The 23,272-nt window shown below is 36.3% G+C and overlaps 1 protein-coding gene across 4 annotated transcripts in view; it reads left to right on the forward strand.

Moving 5' to 3' along the window:
* The window catches only part of LOC109408817 (potassium channel subfamily T member 2), a 564,841-nt gene that overhangs the window by 433,146 nt on the left and 108,423 nt on the right, over window positions 1-23,272 (forward strand). For all 4 annotated transcript variants that reach the window (XM_062854367.1, XM_062854368.1, XM_062854369.1 and 1 more), the window contains exon 16: window positions 9,296-9,544. In XM_062854367.1, the coding sequence (XP_062710351.1) occupies window positions 9,296-9,544 (249 nt within the window). The remainder of the gene's footprint in view (window positions 1-9,295; window positions 9,545-23,272) is intronic.

Genomic DNA, 23,272 nt, shown 5'->3' on the forward strand with positions numbered 1-23,272 from the left:
TTGTCAGTTACGATTTGATGAGAATGGGGATTTTTTTCACTATCGTACAAATATGAACAAAAAAAATGGCAAAAAAATCAGGGTTGCCTGTTTTCCCGGAAAACTCAAGTGGATTTTTTTTGCTATTCCCTGACACTACTTACTTTGAAAAATCATAACGCAAGAACGAAGCATCTTTTTTTTTAATTTCTTTGTATTTGTTAATTTTTACTTAATGCTAATTCTTCACACAAAACGAAACATCGTAAAAACAATGTTTTTTTTAAGAAAATTCAAGTAAATTTCTTAAGAAATCCAAGAAAATATGAAGTGGAAAAAGATTTCCACAATTTTTTTCACAGTTGACAAAAATCGTAAAGAAAAGCTGGAAAACTATGCCAAACTCATGGAAAATTTTCAAAAACATATTTTTGAGAAGATTAGTTAAGCTTTAATCGCTGAAATTTTTGGAATATTTTTTTCTGATTTTAAGTAATGGCCAATTTTGTTGGAAAATGTCCAAATGTGCCATAAAAGCCTTTTTTTAATCTTAACTTAAAAACGAAGCATCGTAGAAAGATTTTTTTAGAAAATGAGATATAAAAAAAATATGAACGGAAAAAGTTTTCCCTAAAATTTTCTACCTTAAAGAAAAGCCGGAAAGACTATGCCCGAACTCGTGGAAGCTTTAAAAAAAATATGTTTGAGAAGTTTATTTTATAAGCTTTAATCGCTGAAATTTTTGGAATGCACTTTTTTTCTTTTGAGTTATGGCCAATTTTGTTGGAAAATGCCCAAATGTGCCATATAAGTTTTTTCTCTGAAAAATCATAACTCAAGAACGAAGTATCGTAAAAAGAAAGTTTTTTTAGAAAATGAAAGCAAATTTTCTCAGAAATCCTATCAGAAAAATATGAACTTGAAAAAGTTTTCCACATTTTTTTACCGTCGAGAAAATTCATAAAGAATAGCCGGAAAAACTATGCCCGAACTCACGGAAAATTTTCAAAAAAAATTTTTTGAAAAGGTGATATCATAAGCCTTGATCGCTGAAATTTTTGGAATGCATGGCCATGTAAGCTTATATTGTATGATACTTTTTTCACAAACCTGGTCATAACTCTGGAATGAAAAAAAAAAGTGCATTCGAAAATTCCAGCAATCGAAGCTTATGAAATTACTCTCTCAAAAAAAATGTTTTTTTTTTTAATTTTCCGCGAGTTCGAACATAGTTTTTCCGGCTATTCTTATGAATTTTCTCAACGGTGGAAAACTTTGTGGAAAACTATTTTCACTTCATATTTTTTCTTATTCCTGAAAAAAATTGCTTTCATTTTCTAAAAAAACTTTATTTCTACGATGCTTCGTTCTTGAGATACAATTTAAAAAAAGGCTTATATGGTAGCGTTGGGCAATTTTGAATCGATGTCAGCATCGATTTTTTAGTTCCGATTAATCGATTTTTTGAATCGATATTGAGGCCCACCAAAATCGACCGAATCGATTTTTTACATTCGATTTTTCTTTCGATTCAAAAATATAAAATTTCTTTTTTTTTTCACCATTGAAAAATGTTAATAAAATCGAGGTGAAATGTACATGAAATTGAAGTACATAAAATCGAGGGACTACTAAATTGATTTTGCAAAGCAAGATCGAAAGAAGTCAGTTCGCGGAGTTTTGACCACGTAGAACACGTTCCGGGAGGTTCCGGGAACCTGGTGCTTCCGTGAAAATGGCCACTTTTATGTATGTTCTAAATCCCTGCATTCGACATATCAATCTTCATGATTTTGCAAAACAAGATCGAAGGAAGTCATTTCATGGATTTTTGGCCACGTTGGACACGCTCCGGGATTTTCCGGAACCTGATGCTTCCGTGAAAATGGCCAGAATTTCCTGAAGAAACCTCTGGAGGCATTCCTGGAGAAATTCATGGAGGAAGGAATTCCTTGAGGAACCAATGGAGGAATCCCTGGAGGAATTCATTGAAGAACCAATGGTGGTTCCTGGAGGAACTCCTGGAGGAATTCCAGAGGATTTTCAGGATGAATTCCGTGGAGGTTTCTGGAGAAATCCCTGGAGGAATTCCTGGAATAAAATCTGGAGAAATTACTGGTGAATGCTCCTAAAAGAATCTCTGGAAGAATCCTTGTAGAATTTTTGCAGGAGTTTCTCCAGAGATTTTTACAAGAATTCCTCCAGGGATTCCTCCAGGAATTTCTCCAGAGATTCCTCCAGAAAATCCTCCAAAGATTGTTCCAAAAATTTCTCCTGGGATTACTCCAGAGATACCTCTAGGAACAAGAATCAGGAATTCCTAAGTATCTCCCAAATTGTAAAACCTTATCGTTTGAATTTGGGTGTCCCGATTTTTGATATAAATTGCATTTTGAAGCTTTAAATACGATCAAGACTTTTTCGCCGACAATTATAGGAAATTATTCCGGATTTATAAGACTGCCGCTATATAAGAAACTTATATTTTTGTTCTGAGTTCCATTGCATTTTTTCGCCACATCGCTTATTTGATTTGTGAGCTTTTTTGTTAGCTAATTATATTTTATTCTGTATATTCAAGTCGTTATGAACATTTCCATTGTGAACAGTTTTTATACTGACGAAATCTGCCGAAATCCCTGGAGGAATCCCTGTAGGAATTCTTTGAGGAACCAATGAAGGATTCTTGAAAAAATCTCTGGAGGAACTCCTGGAGAAATCCCTGTAGAATTTCAGGATGAATTCGTTGAAGAACCAATGGAAGTTCCTGGAGAAATCTCTGGAAAAACTCCTGGGGGAATCCCTGCAGAATTCCTGGAGGGATTCCTGAAGGAGTTCTTAGAGAAATCTCTGGAGGAATTCCTGATGGATGTTCCTGGAGGAATCTCTGGAATAATCTCAGGAGGAATTTTCGGGAGAATCTCTGGAGGATTTCCTGAAGGAATCTCTGGAGATATTCTTGGAGGAATCTCTGTGGGAATCTCTGGAGGAACTTCTGGAGGAATTTCTGGAGAATTCTAGGATAAATTCTTTGAAAAACCAATGGAGGTTCCTGCAGAAATCTCTGGAGCCACTCCTGGAGAAATTCCTGGAGAAATCTCTGGAGGAGTTCTTGATGGAGGAATCTCTGGAAGAATCTCAGGAGAAATTTTAGAAAGAATCTCTGGAGAATTTTCTGAAGGAATTTCTGGAAGAATCCCTGAAGAAATTCCCAAAGGAATTTCTCAAGAAATTCCTGTAGTAATCCCTGGAAGATTCCATGGAGGAACTCCTTGAAGAACCAATGGAGGTTCCTGGAGAAATTTCTGAAGGAATCCCTGAGGAATTTCATAATGACTTTCTTGAGGAACCAATGGAGGTTCCTGAAGAGAACTCCAGGAGGAATTCCTTGAGGAATCCTTGGAGGAATTCCTGGCAAAATCTCTGAAGAAACTCCTGGAGGAATCCCTGGAAGAATTCTTGGAGCAATTCCTTATACTTGTTCCTACATGAATCTCTGGAGGAATCCCCGGAGGAATTTTTGGAAGAATCTTTGGAGGATTTTCTGGAGGAATCTCTGGAGGAGTTCCTGGAAGAATCCCTGGAAGAATCCATGGAGGAATTTCTGGAAGAATCCATGGAGGACTCCCTTGAAGATTTTTTGAGGAACCAATGGAGGTTCCTGGAGAAATCTCTGGAGGAACTCCTGGGGGAATCTCTGCGGAATTTCTGGAGGGATTCCTGGAGGAGTTCTTAGAGAAATCTCTGGAGGAATTCCTAAAGGATGTTCCTGGAGGAATCGCTGGAAGAATCTCAGGAGGAATTTTCGGGAGAAACTCTGGGGGATTTCCTGAAGGAATCTCTGGAGGTATTCTTGGAGAAATCTCTGGAGGTATTTCTGGAGAAATCTCTGGAAGAATTCCTGAAAAAATTTCTGCAGAAATCCCTGGAGGAAGTCTTTGAGGAACCAATGGATGTTTCTGGAGGAATCTCTGGAAGAAATTCAGGAGAAATTTTAGGAAGAATCTCTGGAGAAATTTCAGAAGAAATCTTTGGAGGTATTCCTGGAGGAATTCCTGAAGAAATTCCAGAAGGAATTCCTGGGGAAATTCCTGCAGGAATCCCTGGAAGAATCCATGGAGGAATTCCTTGAGGAATCAATGAAGGTTCCTGGAGAAATTTCTGGAGGAATCCTCGAGGAATTCCAGGATGACTTTCTCCAGGAACCAATGGAGGTTCCTGGAGAGAACTCCAGGAGGAATCCCTGAGGAATTCCTGGAAAAATCTTTCGAGGAACTCCTGGAGGAATCCCTAGAGAAATTCTTGGAGGAATTTCTGATACTTGTTCCTAGAGGAATATCTGGTGGAATCCCAGGAGGGATTTTTTGGAAAAATCTTTGGAGAATTTTCTGGAGGAATCTCTGGAGGAATTCCTGGAGGAATCCCTGGAAGAATCCATGGAGCAAATTCTAGAGGAATCCATGGAGAAATCCCTGGAGGAATTCCTTGAGCAATCAATGGAAGTTCTTGGAGGAATCGCTGTGGAATTCCAGGATACATTCCTTGAAGAACCAATGGAGGTTCCTGGAGAAATCGCTGGAGCCATTCCTGGAGGAATTCTTCTTGGAGGAATCCCTGGAAGAATTCCTGGAGAAATCTCTGGAGGAATCCCTGATGGATGTTTCTGGAGGAATCTCTGGAAGAATCCCAGGAAAAATTTAAGGAAAAGTCTCTGCAGAATTTTCTGAAGGAATCTCTAGAGGTTTTCCTGGAGGAATTTCTGAAGGAATTCCTGAAGGAATTCCTTGAGGAACCACGGAGATTCCTGAAGAAATTTCTTGAGGAACCAATGGAGGTTCCTGGAGAAAACTCCAGGAGGAATCCCTGGAGGAATTCCTGAAAAAACCTCTGGAGGAACTCCTGCAGGAATCCTGATACTTGTTTCTAGAGGAATCTCTGGAGGAATCCCAGGAGAAATTTTTGGAATAATCTTTGGAGGGTTTACTGTAGGAATCTCTGGAGAAATTCCTGGAAGAATCCCTGGAGGAATTCCTGTTAAAATCTTTTGCAAAAATTCGACAGGGATTCTTCCAGAGATTTTTTAGAAACATCCACCAGTAATTTCTCCAGATATTATTCCAGGAATTCCTCCAGGGATTTCTCCTGGAACCCCCATTGGTTCTTCAAAGAATTCCTTCAGGGATTCCTTCAAAAATTTCTCCTGGAATACCTCCAGAGGTTCCTTCAGGAAATTCTGTCCATTTTCACGGAAGCACCAGGTTCCCGGAACATTCCGGAACGTGTCCAACGTGGCCAAAAATCCGTGAAATTGCTTCCTTCGATCTAGTTTTGCAAAATCGTGAAAATTGATGTGTCGCATGCTGGGATTTAGATGATACATAAAAGTGGCCATTTTCACGGAAGAACCAGGTTCCCGGAACATACCCGGAGGTGTCCAAAGTGGCCAAAAATCCGCAAAATGACTATTTTTGATCTTGTTTTGCAAAATCATGAAGATTGATATGTCGCATGCTAGGACTTAGAAGAGACATAAAAGTGGCCATTTTCACGGAAGAACCAGGTTCCCGGAACATCCCGGAACGTGTCCAACGTGTCCAAAAATTTAAAAAATGACTGCCATCGATCTTGTTTTGCAAAATCATGAAGATTGATATGTCGCATGCTGAGTTTTAGAAACCCAACGATAGTGTCCCTTTTCCTGGCCAAAAACATACCCCAGTACGTCCCGGAATAACTCCGGAACCAGATGGCCCATTTAAAATTTTGGTTCACGTATCTAAACTAGAGATTTACCCGGTTCTTCAGGGACGTCGATGATCAAAATCGGTCCAGAATTAAATAAAGTTATGATTTTTCCAGTCTGATTTTGAATGTGCAAATCGTTCGTTCAGATCAACCCTTAAGATTCTGGGGGAATACCACTAAGTGCTCTTCCAAGATTCTCTGAAAATTCGGCTTTCTGGGGTAATGTCACCAGGATTCTGGGAAAATTTCTCTAAAAATTCTGGGGAATTTGTCTCATTATTCTGGAGAAATCCTTGGGATTCTGGAGCTATATTTTTCAAGATTCTAGGGCACTTTCTTTCAGAATTACCAATTATTGAAGAATCTCTCACGAGATCATGGGCGGAGTTCCCCAGAGAAATTGAGATTTTGAAGAATCCCTCGCATAGATTTTGTTAGGGTTCGGATGAAATCCTACTCAGCATTTTACGAGAATTCCAGTAGAATTCTGTTTTCTGTATTCTGAAGCAGTTGCTCCCAGAAATCTTTTCCAGGATTCTTGGAGAATATCTTTTAGTAATCAGGGAGAATCCCTGACTTGATTATAGGAAGATTTTGTTGAGATATTTTGTTCCTTTCAAAGATTGTCTTTCAAGAATCTGCGGTTATTTTTGTTTTATGTGGGAATACCGCTCAGAATTCCAGAGAATCCTCAGCATGCTGGAGAAGTCTAGAAGTTTTCGTAATCCCTTCCAGGGAGAATCCTCATCAGATTTTCGGAAAAATCCCTCTCAGGTTTCTAGATATATTTCTCTCAAGAATCTGGAAGAACCTCTCTTATGATCCCTCTCAGGATTCTGGAGGAATCACTCGTAGAATTCTAGAGAATACCTTTCGGGATTTTGGCAGACTTATTCACAGCATTCTAAAGGATTCCACCCAGAATTTTAGGGGAATTCTGGGGGAATACTTAAAAGGATTCTAGAGGAATTTTTCTCAAGTTTCTGGGGGAATCCTTGGCAAACACGCCCAGTCTTTTGAGGGAACCTTTCTCAAAATTCTAAAATCCTTCTTAGGGTTCTAAGCAGAGATGCCAGATATACAGATTTTTCTGTATTATACAGATTTTTGACCTTCTTTACAGATAAGATACAGAGTACAGAAAAATACAGATTTTTAAAATGTGAAGCAGATGTCTCCAGAAAGCATAAATTTGAAGTAATTTTCAATAAATTGAATAATTCTTCAAAGTTTAAGCAGCAATTTATAAAGTTATAAATTGCTGCTTAAACTTTGAAGAATTAATGAAAATTTATGCATTTTTACATATGTTTTAGAAAAATAACAGTTAAAATTAAAAGTTGTCAAAAAGTAGTACATTTTTATTAGTTTCTATTGAAATCTAGGTCTATCGGTGTCTGCTATACCTTCAAACACGGTGATACAGATAAATCTGTATTGATACAGATTTTTGATAATATAATCTGGCATCTCTGGTTCTCAGCTACGCCTTTTAGGATTCTGGGTCATTTCTTTCAAGTTTCTTGGGGAATTCATCTTAGAATTTCCAAAATCTTTTTTGTTCTGTGGGAATCTCTCTCACAATTCTAGATGAATTTATCAAAAGAATGTGGAAGAAAAGCTCTTAAAATTCCTCTCATGATTCTGGGAGGATTCATCTTAGAATTCTAGGATAATCCTATTTACGAATCTGGAACATTTCGAGAGAATCCCAAGGAAAAGTTTCTCTTAGGATTCTGAGACTATCTATCACAGGATTCTGAGAGAATCCCTTTCGGGACTCTGAGGCAATACGTTTCATAGACATGGAGTAATCTCTCTCACAGGATTCTAGGAAAATCCTTAAAAGAATTCAGAGTGAATTCCTTCCATGATACTGGAAGAGTCTTGTTTTCTTTTCTAGTTAATGTCACTCAGGATTCTGGTCATGTTCAGCATTCTGAAGATATCTCTCTTATAATTCTAGAGAAACTCCTTCCAGATTTCTGGAGGAGTCTCTTTGAATATTGTGGAGGAATTTCTCTCAGCAGTCTGCGGGAATTTATTTCATTTAATCATTCGATCAAATAGGTGATTTGATTCTGCTGATCCGATTCGAATCGATTCACAAAAATCGATTTCTCAGCCAGATTTGCCCAATGCTATTATATGGCACATTTGGACAATTTTCAACAAAATTGGGCATAGCTCAGAAACAAAAAAAAAGTGCAATCCAAAAATTTCAGCGATAAAAGCTTATAAAGTAACCTTCTCAAAAATATTTTTTGAAAATTATCCGCGAATTCGGGCATAGATTTTCCGGCTTTTCTTTACAAATTTTCTTAACTGTGAAAAGTATTGTTGAAAAACTTTTTCCAGTTCATATTTTTTTTGATTTCTTAGAAAATTTGCTTTCTAAAGAAAACTTCGTTTCTACGATGATGCTTTGTTCGTGAGTTAAAATAGTAGTGTCAGGGGAAAACAAAAAAATCACCTGGAAAATCTGGGGAACTGTTTTTTTTTTTCAATTTTTTTTGTTCATATATCCACGAGCCCTGCCTGTGGAAAAAGTTTCATGAAAATCTGATACGCTTCAGCCCACTTTGTACGATACTAAAACAAATCTCCAAACGCGTCTAAAGATCAACAGTAAAAATTATGTATAGTACTAAAAGTTTCCTTTCAAAAACAAATTAGAGAAAAATAAAAAAAATGAAAGATTCCAGAAAACGCTGAAACTCCCTTACTACGCCAATGGTTTTTGTCTTTTTCTGGTCTCTCCATCGTACAACTTCATGAGTTTTTGACACTAATATACCCCTCTAGAAAATGGAAGTACATAACCTAATTGTTAGATATTTGGATACCATTACATATGTGCTCCGCTGCTTTCGTCTAGTCCCCTTGTCACGAAACCCAAACTCTAACACAATCCAGAGCATAAACTTTGACAACTAGAGAAACCACCACATACGTACGATCACACCCCGCCTGTCGACTTAACACACATTGCTCGGTTAGCCTTTTGTGTCAGAACCGGCGGCCCACCTATTTAGAAAACTTCCAACAAAAGCCGGGTGAACCTCCCGACACCATCACCTCTAGATCACCTCTAGATCAGAACAAAACACAACAAATCACAAAATTGTACCCATACCTCTGTAGCAAGCTGGTTTTCCTGTCGTCCTCCATGCTTCTAATTGTATTACAAGCTATTGCTTTCAATGTGTTTCAATCAATTTAGAAAACGGGTACGACATCCACTCAGTTGCAAAGGACAATCACATACAGTCGATACGCGCGTTGTTTCACCATACACCCAATCTGCCATCGGTCTATCCGTAAGCTGTACATATTCGCAATGTTGGGAGTTATTGCAGTGCTTCCCGAGCTTTAAGTTGTTTTTCTTCAGTTGTCCTTGAACAAAAACCCTCATATATTATTTCACGAATCGTTTGGTTCCCAGCCTACGAGCTGAAATACGCATGGTCTTCGAAATTTCCAACCACCCTCTTTTAATCAGAAAACTTAAAATTCCGCATTCACAAACACCCTCCGTGTAACCGTTCTTTCCCCTTGGGTTCCTGGACAGTGCCGTCAATCAACAACAACAACAACAACAATCACCATCATCAGCACGACCAAGAAGAAACCGGTGCGACCGCCGCTCCCGGCAATCCGCCCATGGCCCCAGTGCCGTCGGTTTGCGTACGTGTGCCTCACAGTCCGAGCTTGAACTCGGTCAACTCCGACAGTCCCGGGTCGCCACCGCCGGCGCACTACACTACTAGCAATCCCCCCATCACCGTGCTGGACAGTGACGTCTTGACACTGGCCGTGCGTGAGTGTGACACCCGACAGAAGCTCTGCATGGTTTTTTGGAAGATTCATATCCATAATACTTGCCAGTCTCACTCGATTACGATTTGTTTTCCGTTTTCTTTCCCTGTCTCTCTGTTTTTCCCTAATTTTTTCTCTATCTCACTCTGGCATTTCATCCCTTTCGTCTGAATTTTATACAGCCGGATTGTCATGCCGTTTGAAATCTTGCCACGTTTTGAGGTTTGCTTATGCTGATTTTGTAGATTAACAGGTTGAAAGTTTAAGACGAATTCCATATTAGATTGCATAGTATGTAGTGTTTGTGTTTGAGTAACTCTTTATACGTAGGATAAAACAATATAAGAAATTAATATCTCGACATATTGAAGCATGTCAGTACCAAGACACAAATGGTCATGACAGAATTATATAACCTGATTTGGAACATGTGCTCCGAATACCACATGATTCTCCCAGTGAGGATCTTGAGTATTTCGAAAACTCTAACCTGGGTTGTAAGACCATCAGCTCAAAGCCCTGCAAAGAATAACTGTTCATGTATCGGAGTAATATCCAAGCAACAAGCAAGTTTTGGTTGTATAGACGTCATTTTAACGCAATTCTAACAGAAGGCTAGAACTATGTTAAATTAACTGCTATACAATCGAAATCTGCGCTGCCGTAACTCATGTCATAGTGTGTTGCTTGGGACAGTGGTTCAAATCGAACCAATCAAACGCTGAGACACCCCAAGTAACAATAAATGCTGAACAGTGAGAGTATTAGCTGAACATTGGCTGGTTAATGGTGACAGTGGCTGAATACAATGACAGCTGAACACTGGTCTGAAGTATTGCTGAATATCAAGTTGAATAGAATATTATTCATCTCTGTAACCAGCTTTGAAACGTACACCAATATTCAGAATTAATCATCTGCTGTTCAACCATTAATCAAATATTTTTTTACAGCTGACCCAAGCAGTGTTATCACGGAGTCCACAAAGCTTCTTCAGCCCCAATACAGCTTTAGCTCAACTTGAGTTCTTGATTATTTGAATACAACATGCATTGCTCTTGTTTTCGAGGATATGTATACATGTGTGTGTTTGTGGTGTAGATGATAATGTGAGTAACCATAAATCATGAGTTCCGAGTTCAATTCCCAGTTTTCCCATAGATAAATTTATACATTCCGAAGCATCTCTTCTGGAAATGGAAAGCCGCAAATGGTGAAGATAGGTTCATTTTTTTATTTTAAACCAAACTCAATTAATTTTACTGATTGCTGACTAAGTGCATATTAAGCCTTACATCAGCCTTTCAATGAACCTCAAACCAGCTTGAAGTTGAATAAAATCATCAAAAATGGATGTTTAGGGGTTGAATAAATTATTGTACATCTTGTGCTCTGCTTTTGTTCAAATGAAGACTGCTATAAAATGGTTGCAAAACCGATTATTCAGCATCAAATTGTTACCTGGGACTTACCACACTGTATATGACTACTTGCTCGACACTGGTTCATTCTAGGGACGAGATTCAGCTTGAAATCGATTGACCGCCCGCGGTTTCTACTCCAGTATCGCCAGATCAGCTACACTCACACAAGGAACTAATGAGATAGCTGCTTGAATGGGGCAAACAGGCATCCTCAGTGTGTGAGCGTTGGTGGTCTTCTATTTTTAGACGCAAATGGCAGCTGCTGCGTCAGATTGCCGGTCGATAAGAGGAAGGAGAGGGAAGTGTTGATTGCAATCGCTTGTTGCCAAGCCAACAGACCGTTGAGTGCTCTGCGTCTGTACAAGGTCTTACGGATGTCGGAATGTTGGTGGGAAATGTTTATTTTTGACACAGGGTTCACGCATTGGGTGCATGGATGCCAGGTGTAAAGTGATAGTTTGTGTGATGATTACTGTGAAGTGGCTCAGTTCACTCGGTTGCATAACTTGTAGACGTTATTTGATAGAGTGGCACTGTGCTGTGATGAAAGTTGGAAGGAACAGAAAACGGCTTTTTCAATTCGCTTCTGGTTCTAGTGATAGCTACGATCATACGAATATACATGAGATGAAGAATAGAGATAAAGTTGATAGATAGATACAACCCAACAAACATTGATGCTGTACAAAGGTTTGTCAATTTTGAAAATATTGGCTGTTATTCAGCTTTCATTGTTATTTGGGAAAGTAGGAGGAAATGGACGAGCAGGGATTGCACTCAGAGCTTTCTGCGTATGAATCGGAAACGGTAGACCACCTAGACCGTTGTCTGGTTCGTTCTAGGTATGAAGCTCAAAACTACCCGAGCTATGGGTATGGACCTTTTCAAAGCCATACTAAAGCATGTTTTATTAGTATTGGAGCACGTTTTAAAACCAAAGCTTTAATGATAAATTTTCAAAGGAATTATGGAAGGATAATTACGATCTGCTTTAAGGAGAAATGGGAGCGCGTCCAGGTGCACGTATGACTCGCGTTTTCACGAGCTCCGATCTCGTCATCCAAAAAACGCACAATCTCCATAATGCTATTCGAAGTGAGCACGAGTGAGCAAGCAATGAGTAACAATTTCAGCCCGGTGTGTTGTTTGGATGACGAGATCCGTGCCTTCGGTATTTGTAGGACAGCCATTGTGACTGCCATCTTTGCTCATACATGTCAGTAACAAGCGTAGTGGCTACACGTTCACTTCATAAGTGGATGGTCATGGGTTCGATCCCAGCCCCGGAACTCGCATTTTTTCGTCAGTTGCTCTTCCCCCCGAGAGCGTCTGACACCTGACCCTCTTCTGAGCATATGCTCTAACGGACCCGGAAACTTGGATATTGGCTAACGGCAACTCATAATGGACCACCAATCGGACTGAAAAAGGAACAAGAGCCATACATCAACATCCTCTCCTGCTCATCATTCAACCATGGACAGGGAAGAAAAGTTACAGCAGCGCAAAGGGCAACCAGTACGAAATGGTAGAATAAGAGTAGAATATATTAGGGCGCTGTACAAAATGTAATTGCAGCTGCCAATTACAATCGCTCACGCAGTGCCCCAGTGGACAAAAAGAGCTGTAAATTAGGTTAAGTGGTTGAAGAATGAAAAAAAAAAATATCTTCAGAATTTTATTCAGGGATTCTTTTCGAAATTCCTTTTAGTATTTTATCAGTAATTCCTTTTTGTATTCCTTCAGAATTTCCTTTGTGTATCGTCAAATATATTTCAAGAAACTTCTTCAGAATTTTATGGATGCCTTCAGAAGTTTTAGCAAATGATTACTTCAAAAATTCTTCCATTGAGATTTTCAGCAATTCTTCTTGAAAAATCCCAAAATCCTTGGAAATTCTTCCAAGGATTCATCCAGAAAATATTTGAGAAATTTCTTCAGGATTAAGTTATTTCTCCAGAGATTTTGTCATACTTGCTCAAAAAACAACTGAATAAACTGAGAGATTTTCTGGAGAAATTTCTAAATTAATACCTGGAAAATTGTCCAAAGGAATCATAAAAAAAAACTCCTGGTGATACCTTGGGCAATCCTAGACATTTTTTAGGAATTCCATGAACGAATTTCTGAAACAATCTCTTTAAAATGTCTGCAAAAATTTCAGACAAAGGTACTGGTGGAAATCTTGAAGTGTTCCCTCAATAAATTTATGAGAGACCCCAGGAGGCTTTTCTGCAGGAATTCCTGGAGATTTTTGTGGAGAAATTCTTAGAAGAATGTTCCAGAAACTCTGAAGAGATTGGTACACAAAAATCCCTAAAGTACTGTTTGAAGAATTTTTTAATGTAAATCGTGCAGAAACAAAATAAAAGTTATAATAACTCTCAATGAATCTATGAAAGAATACCTGAGACAACCAGAGAATATTTGGAGAAATTCATGAAGCGTCATAGGAAAAATGTCTGAAAGAATCCCTGAAAAATGGTCCAGTAAATCCGCAAACCAGGGCCAGATTTACAAATGTGGGGGCCTTTCATAAAGCGGATATATTTTGCCCATATAACATGGAAACAAATCTAAACAAATCTTAATTATTTTTACAAATAAGTTTATGAAAATATTGATGTCGTTGTGGAAGAATTTGAGTCGAGAACAATAAGCAAAGCTAGGAAAAAATTTGTTATCCATTAAATTTTCTCATGACAAATTAGAAGTTCTAGCGTGAAAACAATGATGAAAGAAATTTTATGTAAAGCAAATATGGTTTTCACGTGTGTATTTGCAGCACATTTAGTAGAAATTCATGCCAGAATTCATAAAATCTAACAGAAGCATTTCTAGCTAAAATTTTCGAGAAATTTCTAGTAAAGTTTGTAGCGCAATCGATGGTGTTCAAAAAGAATTCCTAGTGGATCCCTGCTGCAATATCTGTAGAAGATGCTGGTCGATCATCATAAAGAATAATCACTTATCAAAAACTTGTTCTATCGCGAGTGATAAGGAAGATTCTGGTGACAATAGGAAATGCTGAAGAAATTTTAGAGGAAACGAATGATAAGTTCCTGAATTAATTTCCAATAGAATTTCAAATATAATTTCTTAAAAATCTGAAATGATGCTGGGAAAATTGTTTAGCCAATTTCTCTACAAATTTTTACTAACACTTTCTCAATTAATTTTGTCAGGAGTTCGCCATGGATTCATCGTTATTTCAGTAAGCAAATCTCCCAACTCAACAGCTTTAAGATTTCCTCTGAAAACACGATTCAACAGTTTTGGTGTTCTTTAGTTTGAGTAAGTCGGAAGCTAGGGAAGTGGGCCCATCTCGGCAGTGCTTCGATTTTGGGCACTTTTGTGCTATAATAAGCCAAATTCGAACCAATTAACACAACGTGAAACGTGGTGAGATACGCATAGTATCTAGCCGTGAACGAAATTTCAAGTCAATTGGTTTGGAATTGAAGGAGTTATAGCAAAGATTACCCAATATATCGGTCACTGCCCAGTAGGTTGTCCCAAAATAGCACATGGTCAAAAAACTTGGGGGCTCACCCTGCAAATGATAGCTAAGGGTGTTAGAAACAAACTTTTGTATAACGGCAACTTTCAAAAATGACGTTTAGAGGTCGCCCCGGCGAGATTTTAGAAAAATGGCCATTTTTCGTAATAAATTTCATACAAATATTTTTTACCGTACAAAAATTGGCAATACCCACTATTTTTATATTTTTTACAGCTTGATGTGGATCCAAACTTCTTGGGAAAAATAATTAACGACATGTTTTGTAGGTAACTTTTTGATACTGAATTTTTGAATTTACTAAAATCTCTCATTTTTTGATATACTTTGCCTTTTTCCCATCATAAAAAGTATCTGAAACTAATCCTAATTTGAAACAATTTTCATAAAAACATAGGAAATTTTATGAGGAAAAACTTTGCCGAAGACAGCATGGCGTTTTTTCTATCCGTTTTACAATTATTCACAATTTACTATTTGTTGAAATTTGAATTTTTAGGTATTTTTCTAAAAATCTCACATAAGAACTTCCCAAAAACACATACAAAGTAAAAAATCACATATGCTCAACAAGTTTTTGTTTTGATTGTGTTATGGAATTATGGTGACATCATTATTTGATTTTTATTTTTTGTTATTCAATCCCTTCATATGGAAATTAACTAGCAAAGATTTCTTGAAAAGCTTGTTCTCTTGACAAGCTTCGTACAGCCTATTGATTTTTTAAAGATATTCTCTACAAAATGTTGAGCCATATTTTCGTGTTTATCCTACTTTCCTGTCGATCTCAATTATTTTTCTACATGAAGACTTATGAGTCCTGGACCAGTGAAACATCCCAGGAAACAGTGGCAAAGTGAATAAAGGCGAATACGTTGATCCATGCTAAATTCAAATCGCGATTACGAACATCTTACGTAAGAATACCAATTTTTAGATACTAAGTTCCAATTCAAGACATTCTGAAAAGCAGGGCATGTCTTTTTTTTACATCTACTGATTTGAACTATTTTATCAACACCGAAAATAAGATACACCGAGGCAAATTGAAACGGGTGGGATGAGATGAACCAGTGAGCAGGGAATGAAATTTTCAGCAAATTGAGACGAAAAACGGCGTTTTTAGAGCAACCGATTTTTTCTGTTTTTACTTTTCCTGTGAGAAATGTTTATCGGTCGTTGCTGTTTGTCCCCGATCAAAGATAGCCGAAAACTGGAAATCGCTCTTTTCATTTTCGCTATCCAACTTTATCGCCTGCAAAGTTATCGCGATAATTATCAGAAGGCAAATAACAAAAATTTGCCGCTAACGGGATTCGAACCTAGACCCTCCACAAAAATGTGTATGTGCGCGCACCATAACCACTCGACCACACAAGCTACTCGAGAAAGGACAGAAATTTTATACATAAAAGCTACAGCCGGTGACGACGGGACTACGGAAAGGCGAACAAAGAGCAGAAAGCAAACCAGTCAACTTTTCATTGCTGATGATAATCGATTTTCGGCTCTGCGGAACGAGCGAAAACACATTCTCGGGAGAAACCCGGGTCTGAATTTATCGCACGTCTTTTTTCGCCGATAATGCGTGTGGGAGAGTTTTCTACTATCGCGATCGTGATCGATAATTTCATTCCCTGCCAGTGAGTTAACGTAATGTTATCCAAGGTTAGAACAATTTGATTACCATAACACATACACGTCATACAAAAAGACAATTGGTAAACAACAGTTTTGGACGTAAACAAGGGACGTCATTTTTATCGTCCTATCTGTTGACCAAAATGATAGGTACTACTAGAACGTTTTATTCATGTCTTTGAACGATTTGAGCAACATCATTGAAAAACAAGATCGACATGTTTTGCGGAATGTATCACCTTCTAAATGATATAGAAAATGTGCCGTGCGTTTGAATGTGTATTATGCTCGTATAAACCATTTGTCAGTACATAACCGTTATAAATGCCATGGCCTACTGAGGCATCTCAAAATGATACCTTATGATAAAGTTTCTCGCTAGTATGCGCCTTTCTAGATCAAAGAAAATGGATTTGTCAACGGAAAGAAAAATTCAATGACTGATGCAACCACAATTCCTAAACACAATCAAGACAAAAACTTGTTGAGCATGCGTAATTTTTTACTTTGTATGTGTTTTGGGCAGTTCTTATGTGATTTTTTTTTAAATACCTAAAAATCCAGATTTCACCAAATAGTAAATCGTGAATAACTCTAAAACGGATAGAAAAAACGCCATGCTGTCTTCGGCAAAGTTTTTTCTCATGAAATTTCCTATCTTTTTATGAAAATTGTTTTAATTTAGCATTAGGTTCAGATACTTTTTATGGTGGGTAAAATGCAAAGTATATCAAAAAATGAGAAATTTTAGTAAATTCTAAAATTCAGTATCAAAAAGTTACCTGCAAAACATGTCGTTAATTATTTTTCCCATGAAGTTTGGATCCATATCAAGCTGTAGAAAATATAAAAATAGTGGGTATTGCCAATTATTGTATGGTTAAAAATATTTGTATGAGATTTATTACGAAAAATGGCCATTTTTCAGAAATCTCGCCGGGGCGACCTCTAAACGTCATTTTTGAAAGTTGCCGTCATACAAAAGTTTGTTTCTAACACCCTTAGCTATCATTTGCAGGGTGAGCCCCCAAGCTTTTCGACCATGTGCAAATTTTGGGACAACCTACTGCCCAGGTGACTTGCTACCCTATCTAAAAAAATCAAACTTAGAAGATAAAAAAATACGATTAAATTTCTTAAATAATCCTTTGATTCTTTCAAGAACATTATAGAAAATTCGTTAAAATGTTTTTAAAACCATTATACAAACAAAAAACAAACCAATTCAGCAAGAACTTTCTGACTCTGGCATTTATAATGTTTTGGAGTTCCTCTAGAATTCAGTTGAATATTTGCTTCAGGATATCCGGTGATTTTGCTTAAGCGTTGCACAAAAAAAATGGTAATAAGTTTCGGAGGCAAATTGAAAATAGATTGGCAAATAGTTGCAGTCTTTCTCAAAAGAATCACAACAAATCACATGCACGCGTATGGCCTCCACTTTATCTTCTTATGCAACATCTTATACGATGACTGGTTGTCTGGATAGTTTGAAGATGAATTATTTGAAAACTTCTTGAGAAACTACTTAAGAAGACCCAAGGAAAATTTCTATAGGAATTCCTGAACGAAATCTCTGAAGAGTTCCTGCCAAAAATTTACAAGAAGTTGTTTAGAAGAATTCTTTCTAAAATCATTCTGTTGAATTCTGTAATTATTTTTTTTGTATAAAAATTCTGAAATAGATTTGATAAAGCTTGAAAACTTAAAGGAATTTCTGGCATTGTCCTTGGAGGTAATCGTGGAGGAAATGCTAAAGAAATGCGTGGGAGAGAAAACATACATACTTAAATTGATTGAATTGATGACTAAAATAACTTAAACCGGGACAATGGAATGAACAGATAGTGCCGCCGTAGCCTTGTGTGTTTGACATAACTCTACTGCTGTCACAATAATAATGGCCGTATACGGTGGCGCCTCTGTTTACATGCGGTCAAGACTAGAAAGGGTGGCTCTATTGATCCATTCTCCGACCATAACAAACGTATTCGAGGCCAATTTTTATAAAATTTGTTGAAATCAGGAATTCAAAAGCTCTTCTGGATTCAAATGACATCAAACAGAAATCTCTGGGTTTCAACCAAAAACATTGAGATTTAGAGGTGGCGCAAATGCCTAATAGTTAAATTTGCATGTGATAAAAAGGTGCTTTTATTTTAAGTGCCATAACTATTTCAATTTTCGATTTTTTTTTATGAATCTCTTTGAAATTGATTTTCGAAAAGACTTGCAGAGTACTTATTTTTTTCGAAACACACGCATAATATGAGATTTCATTTATTTTTTCTTCTTTTAACAAAAAAAAAACCTGATAACTTTTGAACCATTTGATGAATTTAAAATCTTTAAGCGTGTTTTTAGATACTATTGTTGCCTCAATATGGGATTCAAATTATTCGATTGTTTAACTTTTTGCCAAAAACTGGCAAAACGTGCCTTAGAGCTTGATTTTTTCTTGTAAAATTGAAGTATAGGACGATTTTTTGGCAGTTTTTACCCAAAACTTGATTCTAAGCATCATATCTAGAAATCAGGAACCCGGTTACGAATTAAGGTACCCCGGGGTAAGTGGGACCTAAAAAAATGCTAGTTTGGTTTTGTCAAACCAAAAAATTCTAAACATAAATAATTGTATAATTCCAATGATTCTAAAAGACCTTGTTGGTATATTTCTTCTTATTAACGGGCATTAAAACTGTTTAATTTTTTTTACATTCTGATTATTATGCATATTATGAAAAGTGGAGCAGATCTTCATTTACTCCGTATCACGGGGCAAGTGGGACCTATTCGGAATTTTTGTACAAATGGCTTAGTATAGTTGCTGCATATATGTAAGGTAGCATAAATTATAAATATCTTATGCGAATAACTACGTTTAGCGATTTATGTGGGAAATGTTTTGTGGTATCGTGCATAAATTACATAATTCGTATAATAACGAATCACTGAGAAAAAAAAAATATTGAACTCTAGCAGCTCGCGCAAAACAAATTGATTTCATTTATACAAAAAGCACCATAAAGTTAAATGCCGAAAGATTTTCAAACTTGTTTTTCATATAACGTAGGTGATGAAACTCGCCAAAAGATTTGTCAAGATTTACAGATGTTACGTTTGCGCTCACATAATTATACGATCATTAAATAAAGACTTTTTAATCGTGAACTTAGAATAAGTCGTTTTCCATTTTTTTTATGCTGTACATATGGCAAATTCCTTAACATTCACAAAAATGCAAAGAAAAACGATAAGATAATGGAATTTGCTTCGACGAAAATATGAAAAATAGATGGTTTCGAAAAAAATATGATGTTCCCAAGACTTAACCATTTTAAACAATAGCCTCATCATCATAACAGAAGTTATTAAGTATAATTCAAAGATTGATTACTTAAGGCACCGATGTTTACATCACTTTTGTGTGAATTTCGACTTAGGCTGGAGAAAGCGAGATCAAACTATGAAATTGTGTTTGTTTACTCTCATAGGTCTCACTTGCCCCAGATGCTCAAATGCACTGGGGCAAGTGAGAGCAGTTAACTAAAGGTAATAGATGATAATAAATTACAGCTTTTTCGATTAAAATAACTTGGAAGCACTCCAAATATTATCCTGCAATCGAAAAAGTTTTACTTCATTTGTTATCCTATTTTGAAACGACGAATATAGTAGAGTACGTTAATCTCACTTAGTGAATTAAAAATTACATATAAACAACAATAACATATATGGTATCTTTATGGTGGGAACAATAACAATTTTTGAATTCAAAGTATCCGTTGGTGTGATACCTATGTTTTCCATGAAGAATGTTTGCCTTAAAAATAAAAAATAGATAAAATTATAGCCGTAGGTCTCACTTGCCCCGGGGTACCTTAACAAAAAAAAATCATTGTGAGCATGAAAATATTGTTATAATTCACAACACTCCAAAACATGAAGCACGCTATGTCTGAACCAGCAGATTATAATAATTGAATGTATTATTATTATTATTATTATTATTATTATTTATTTTTAACTAAAAATTTGGAAGAAGGAAAAACCCCTTTGAGTGATTTCCATCATTGAAATCTCTCTCAAAGAGGCACAAAACCTCTTCTTCTTTTCCAAAACATTACAATAAATAACTTAAAACCAAAGGCTCTTGCGGAATCAATCCATAACTAAGCCAGAATCTTCAAATGTCCTAACCAAGCCGGCAAAGAGGAATCGTCCTCTCTCCTCTTCTTGGCGTAACGTCCTCACTGGGACAAAGCCTGCTTCTCAGCTTAGTGTTCTATGAGCACTTCCACAGTTATTAACTGAGAGCTTCCTCTGCCAATGACCATTTTGCATGTGTATATCGTGTGGCAGGCACGAAGATACTCTATGCCCAAGGAAGTCAAGGAAATTTCCTTTACGAAAAGATCCTGGACCGACCGGGAATCGAACCCGTCACCCTCAGCATGGTCATGCTGAATACCCGTGCGTTTACCGCCTCGGCTATATGGGCCCTACAAGAGGAATCGTCATCGGAATCGAATTTTAAATACTGAAAAAAAAAAAATAAAAAGAAAAAAAAATACAAAGGCAGAATCAAACAGTATATGAAATTTCTAGTAAAAAATCATACAGTAATTTGAATATCGGAAACTGTTTACTTCCAAGAATATCTCGAACAGATTCAGGAATGGGATGGTTAAGATTTTGTAAATTCTTGAAAAATTTATTTCTTGGCAAAATAAACCTTGAACAAAATAGTATAATGTGATCAATGTCCTCATAAAATTCCCCACAATCACATAAATTTGAATCATTTCTATTGATACGGTATAAATGACTTCTACAATTGTAATGATTCGAAATCAATCTTGAAAAGCAGCAAATAAAATTTCTACTAGTATTCATATGGTTATACCAAGGAAAGTGTTTAACCGTAGGACAAATGGAGTGACACCAACGTCCCTTTTCACTAGAATGCCAAAAATTTTGCCAGTTATCCGAACAATACTTATTTAATTCGGTAAAATACTCAGATGGCGAAATATTGCGATCAAAAATAATTCCCCGAGTAGCACCTAATTTGGCCAAAGAATCAGCTTGCTCATTACCATAAATATTGCAATGTGAAGGAATCCAAACTAATTTAATCAAAAACCCTTGAGAGTGTAAATCTAATAATATTTGTTTAAGTTCCAAAAATATGTGATGAGCTTTGACATTGAAATTATTCGAATTTAATGCACGGAGACAACTCATACTATCAGAACATATAATGAATAAATTTGGAGTGCAATCTTTTATCAAAAGACATGCAAAATATATTGCAATTAATTCAGCAATAAAAATAGAGCAAGGACCACGTAATTTGAAGAAATGAGCTGAATTCAAGTTGTGTACCCCAAAACCTACACCGTCTTGGTTTACAGATCCATCAGTGAAATAAAATTGATCACGATTAATACCCATAAATTTCCGTTCAAATAAATAATTAGCGAAATGAGGATATTCTAATTTTGGAATTTGATTTATTTCTTCATATAGAGAAAAATCAATATTAGGATGAAAGGTATGAATATCAATCTTGTAATTATGAAATTTAACTGTTGAAGCAGGATTTATATTTAGGGTAGAGCAGTACACATAAGAATTTAGTATCCTACAAGATGGATTGATTTCAAACAGCGATTGTAAAATATTAATTATGGGATGATTGTTTGAATAACATTGTACTTAAAATTTACAGTTTAATTTTTGAAAACGAATTTTGAGGGGTTCAACACCTGCTAACACTTCAATGGACTGGGTATGCGTAGAATTCATGAGTTTTAGAGAAATTCTCAAACAACGAAATTGAATTTTTTCGAGTTTTGAAAAGTAAGTTTGAACAGCACTTCCAAAAGTGAAACATCCATATTCCATTACTGACCTAATAGTTGTTTTATAAAGTGTGATCAAATCAGAAGGATGAGCACCCCACCAAGTACCAGTGATGGTACGAAGAAAAATAATTCTTTTTGAGCAAACTTTTTGAATGTATAAAATGTGGCTAGCCCAGTTTAATTTTGAATCAAACCAAATACCAAGATATTTATATTCATCAACCTGATCAATTTCATGACCATTCAGATATAAGCAAATATTTGAGGAAAAACGTTTCCTCGAAAATATGATATATTTTGTTTTTGAAGTTGAAAAAGTGAAGCCATTATCAAACGCCCAAGTATCAATATTATTCAAGGAGCATTGCATGAAATGACGAATAATTTCCCTATTTTTGCCGCTAATTGATAAAACATTATCATCAGCAAATTGTATTAAATGACATCCATTTGGAATTATTGCGGCCATATCAGAAGTAAAAAGATTATATAAAAAAGGACTCAAGGAAGATCCTTGTGGAAGACCGAAACAACTATAACGAATAATTTTGGAAGACCCATTATGGAAAAAATGCATAATTTTTAATGAAAATAAATTATATATGAAATTTGAAATCATGTTCGGAATTTTCAAATGGTTCATTTTATTAAAAAGTAAATCAATCAAAACAGAATCATATGCACCCGAAACATCAAGAAACGTAGAAACGACATCTTGTTTTCTGTTGAATGAAAGTTGAATTTGTGATGCTAAAATTGATGTACAGTCGCGAGTACCACGACCTTTTCTAAAACCAAATTGTGAGGCAGAAAAAACTTGATTGCTCTCTGCCCACAGTTCTAAACGATTTAAAACCATACGTTCCATAAGTTTTCGCAAATATGATAATAAACTAATTGGTCTACGACTCTCTGCTAATGATGGATCTTTACCAGATTTTAAAATACTAACCACTTTAATTAAGCGCCATTCGGGAGGAATAATATTTTCAGCAATAAAAGTATAATATAATGTCAGTAAATGTAATTTTCCATCATCTGGTAAATTTTGAAGCACAATAAATTTTATATTGTCAATGCCAGGAGAAGTATTTTTAGTGAGTGATAAAGCTAAATTAAGCTCTTCTAAGGTAAATGGAATACAAAGATCCGGAAAATAATTTAAAGATTTACTTTTATAGTTAATTTTAGTAGGTACAAAATCAGGACAAATTTTGGATGCAAACTGATTAACCCAATCTTCTGAGTATTCTAGAATAGTAGGAGAAGAAGAG

This window comes from Aedes albopictus, chromosome 2 (genome assembly GCF_035046485.1).
Source record: "Aedes albopictus strain Foshan chromosome 2, AalbF5, whole genome shotgun sequence".
NCBI lineage: Eukaryota > Metazoa > Arthropoda > Insecta > Diptera > Culicidae > Aedes > Aedes albopictus.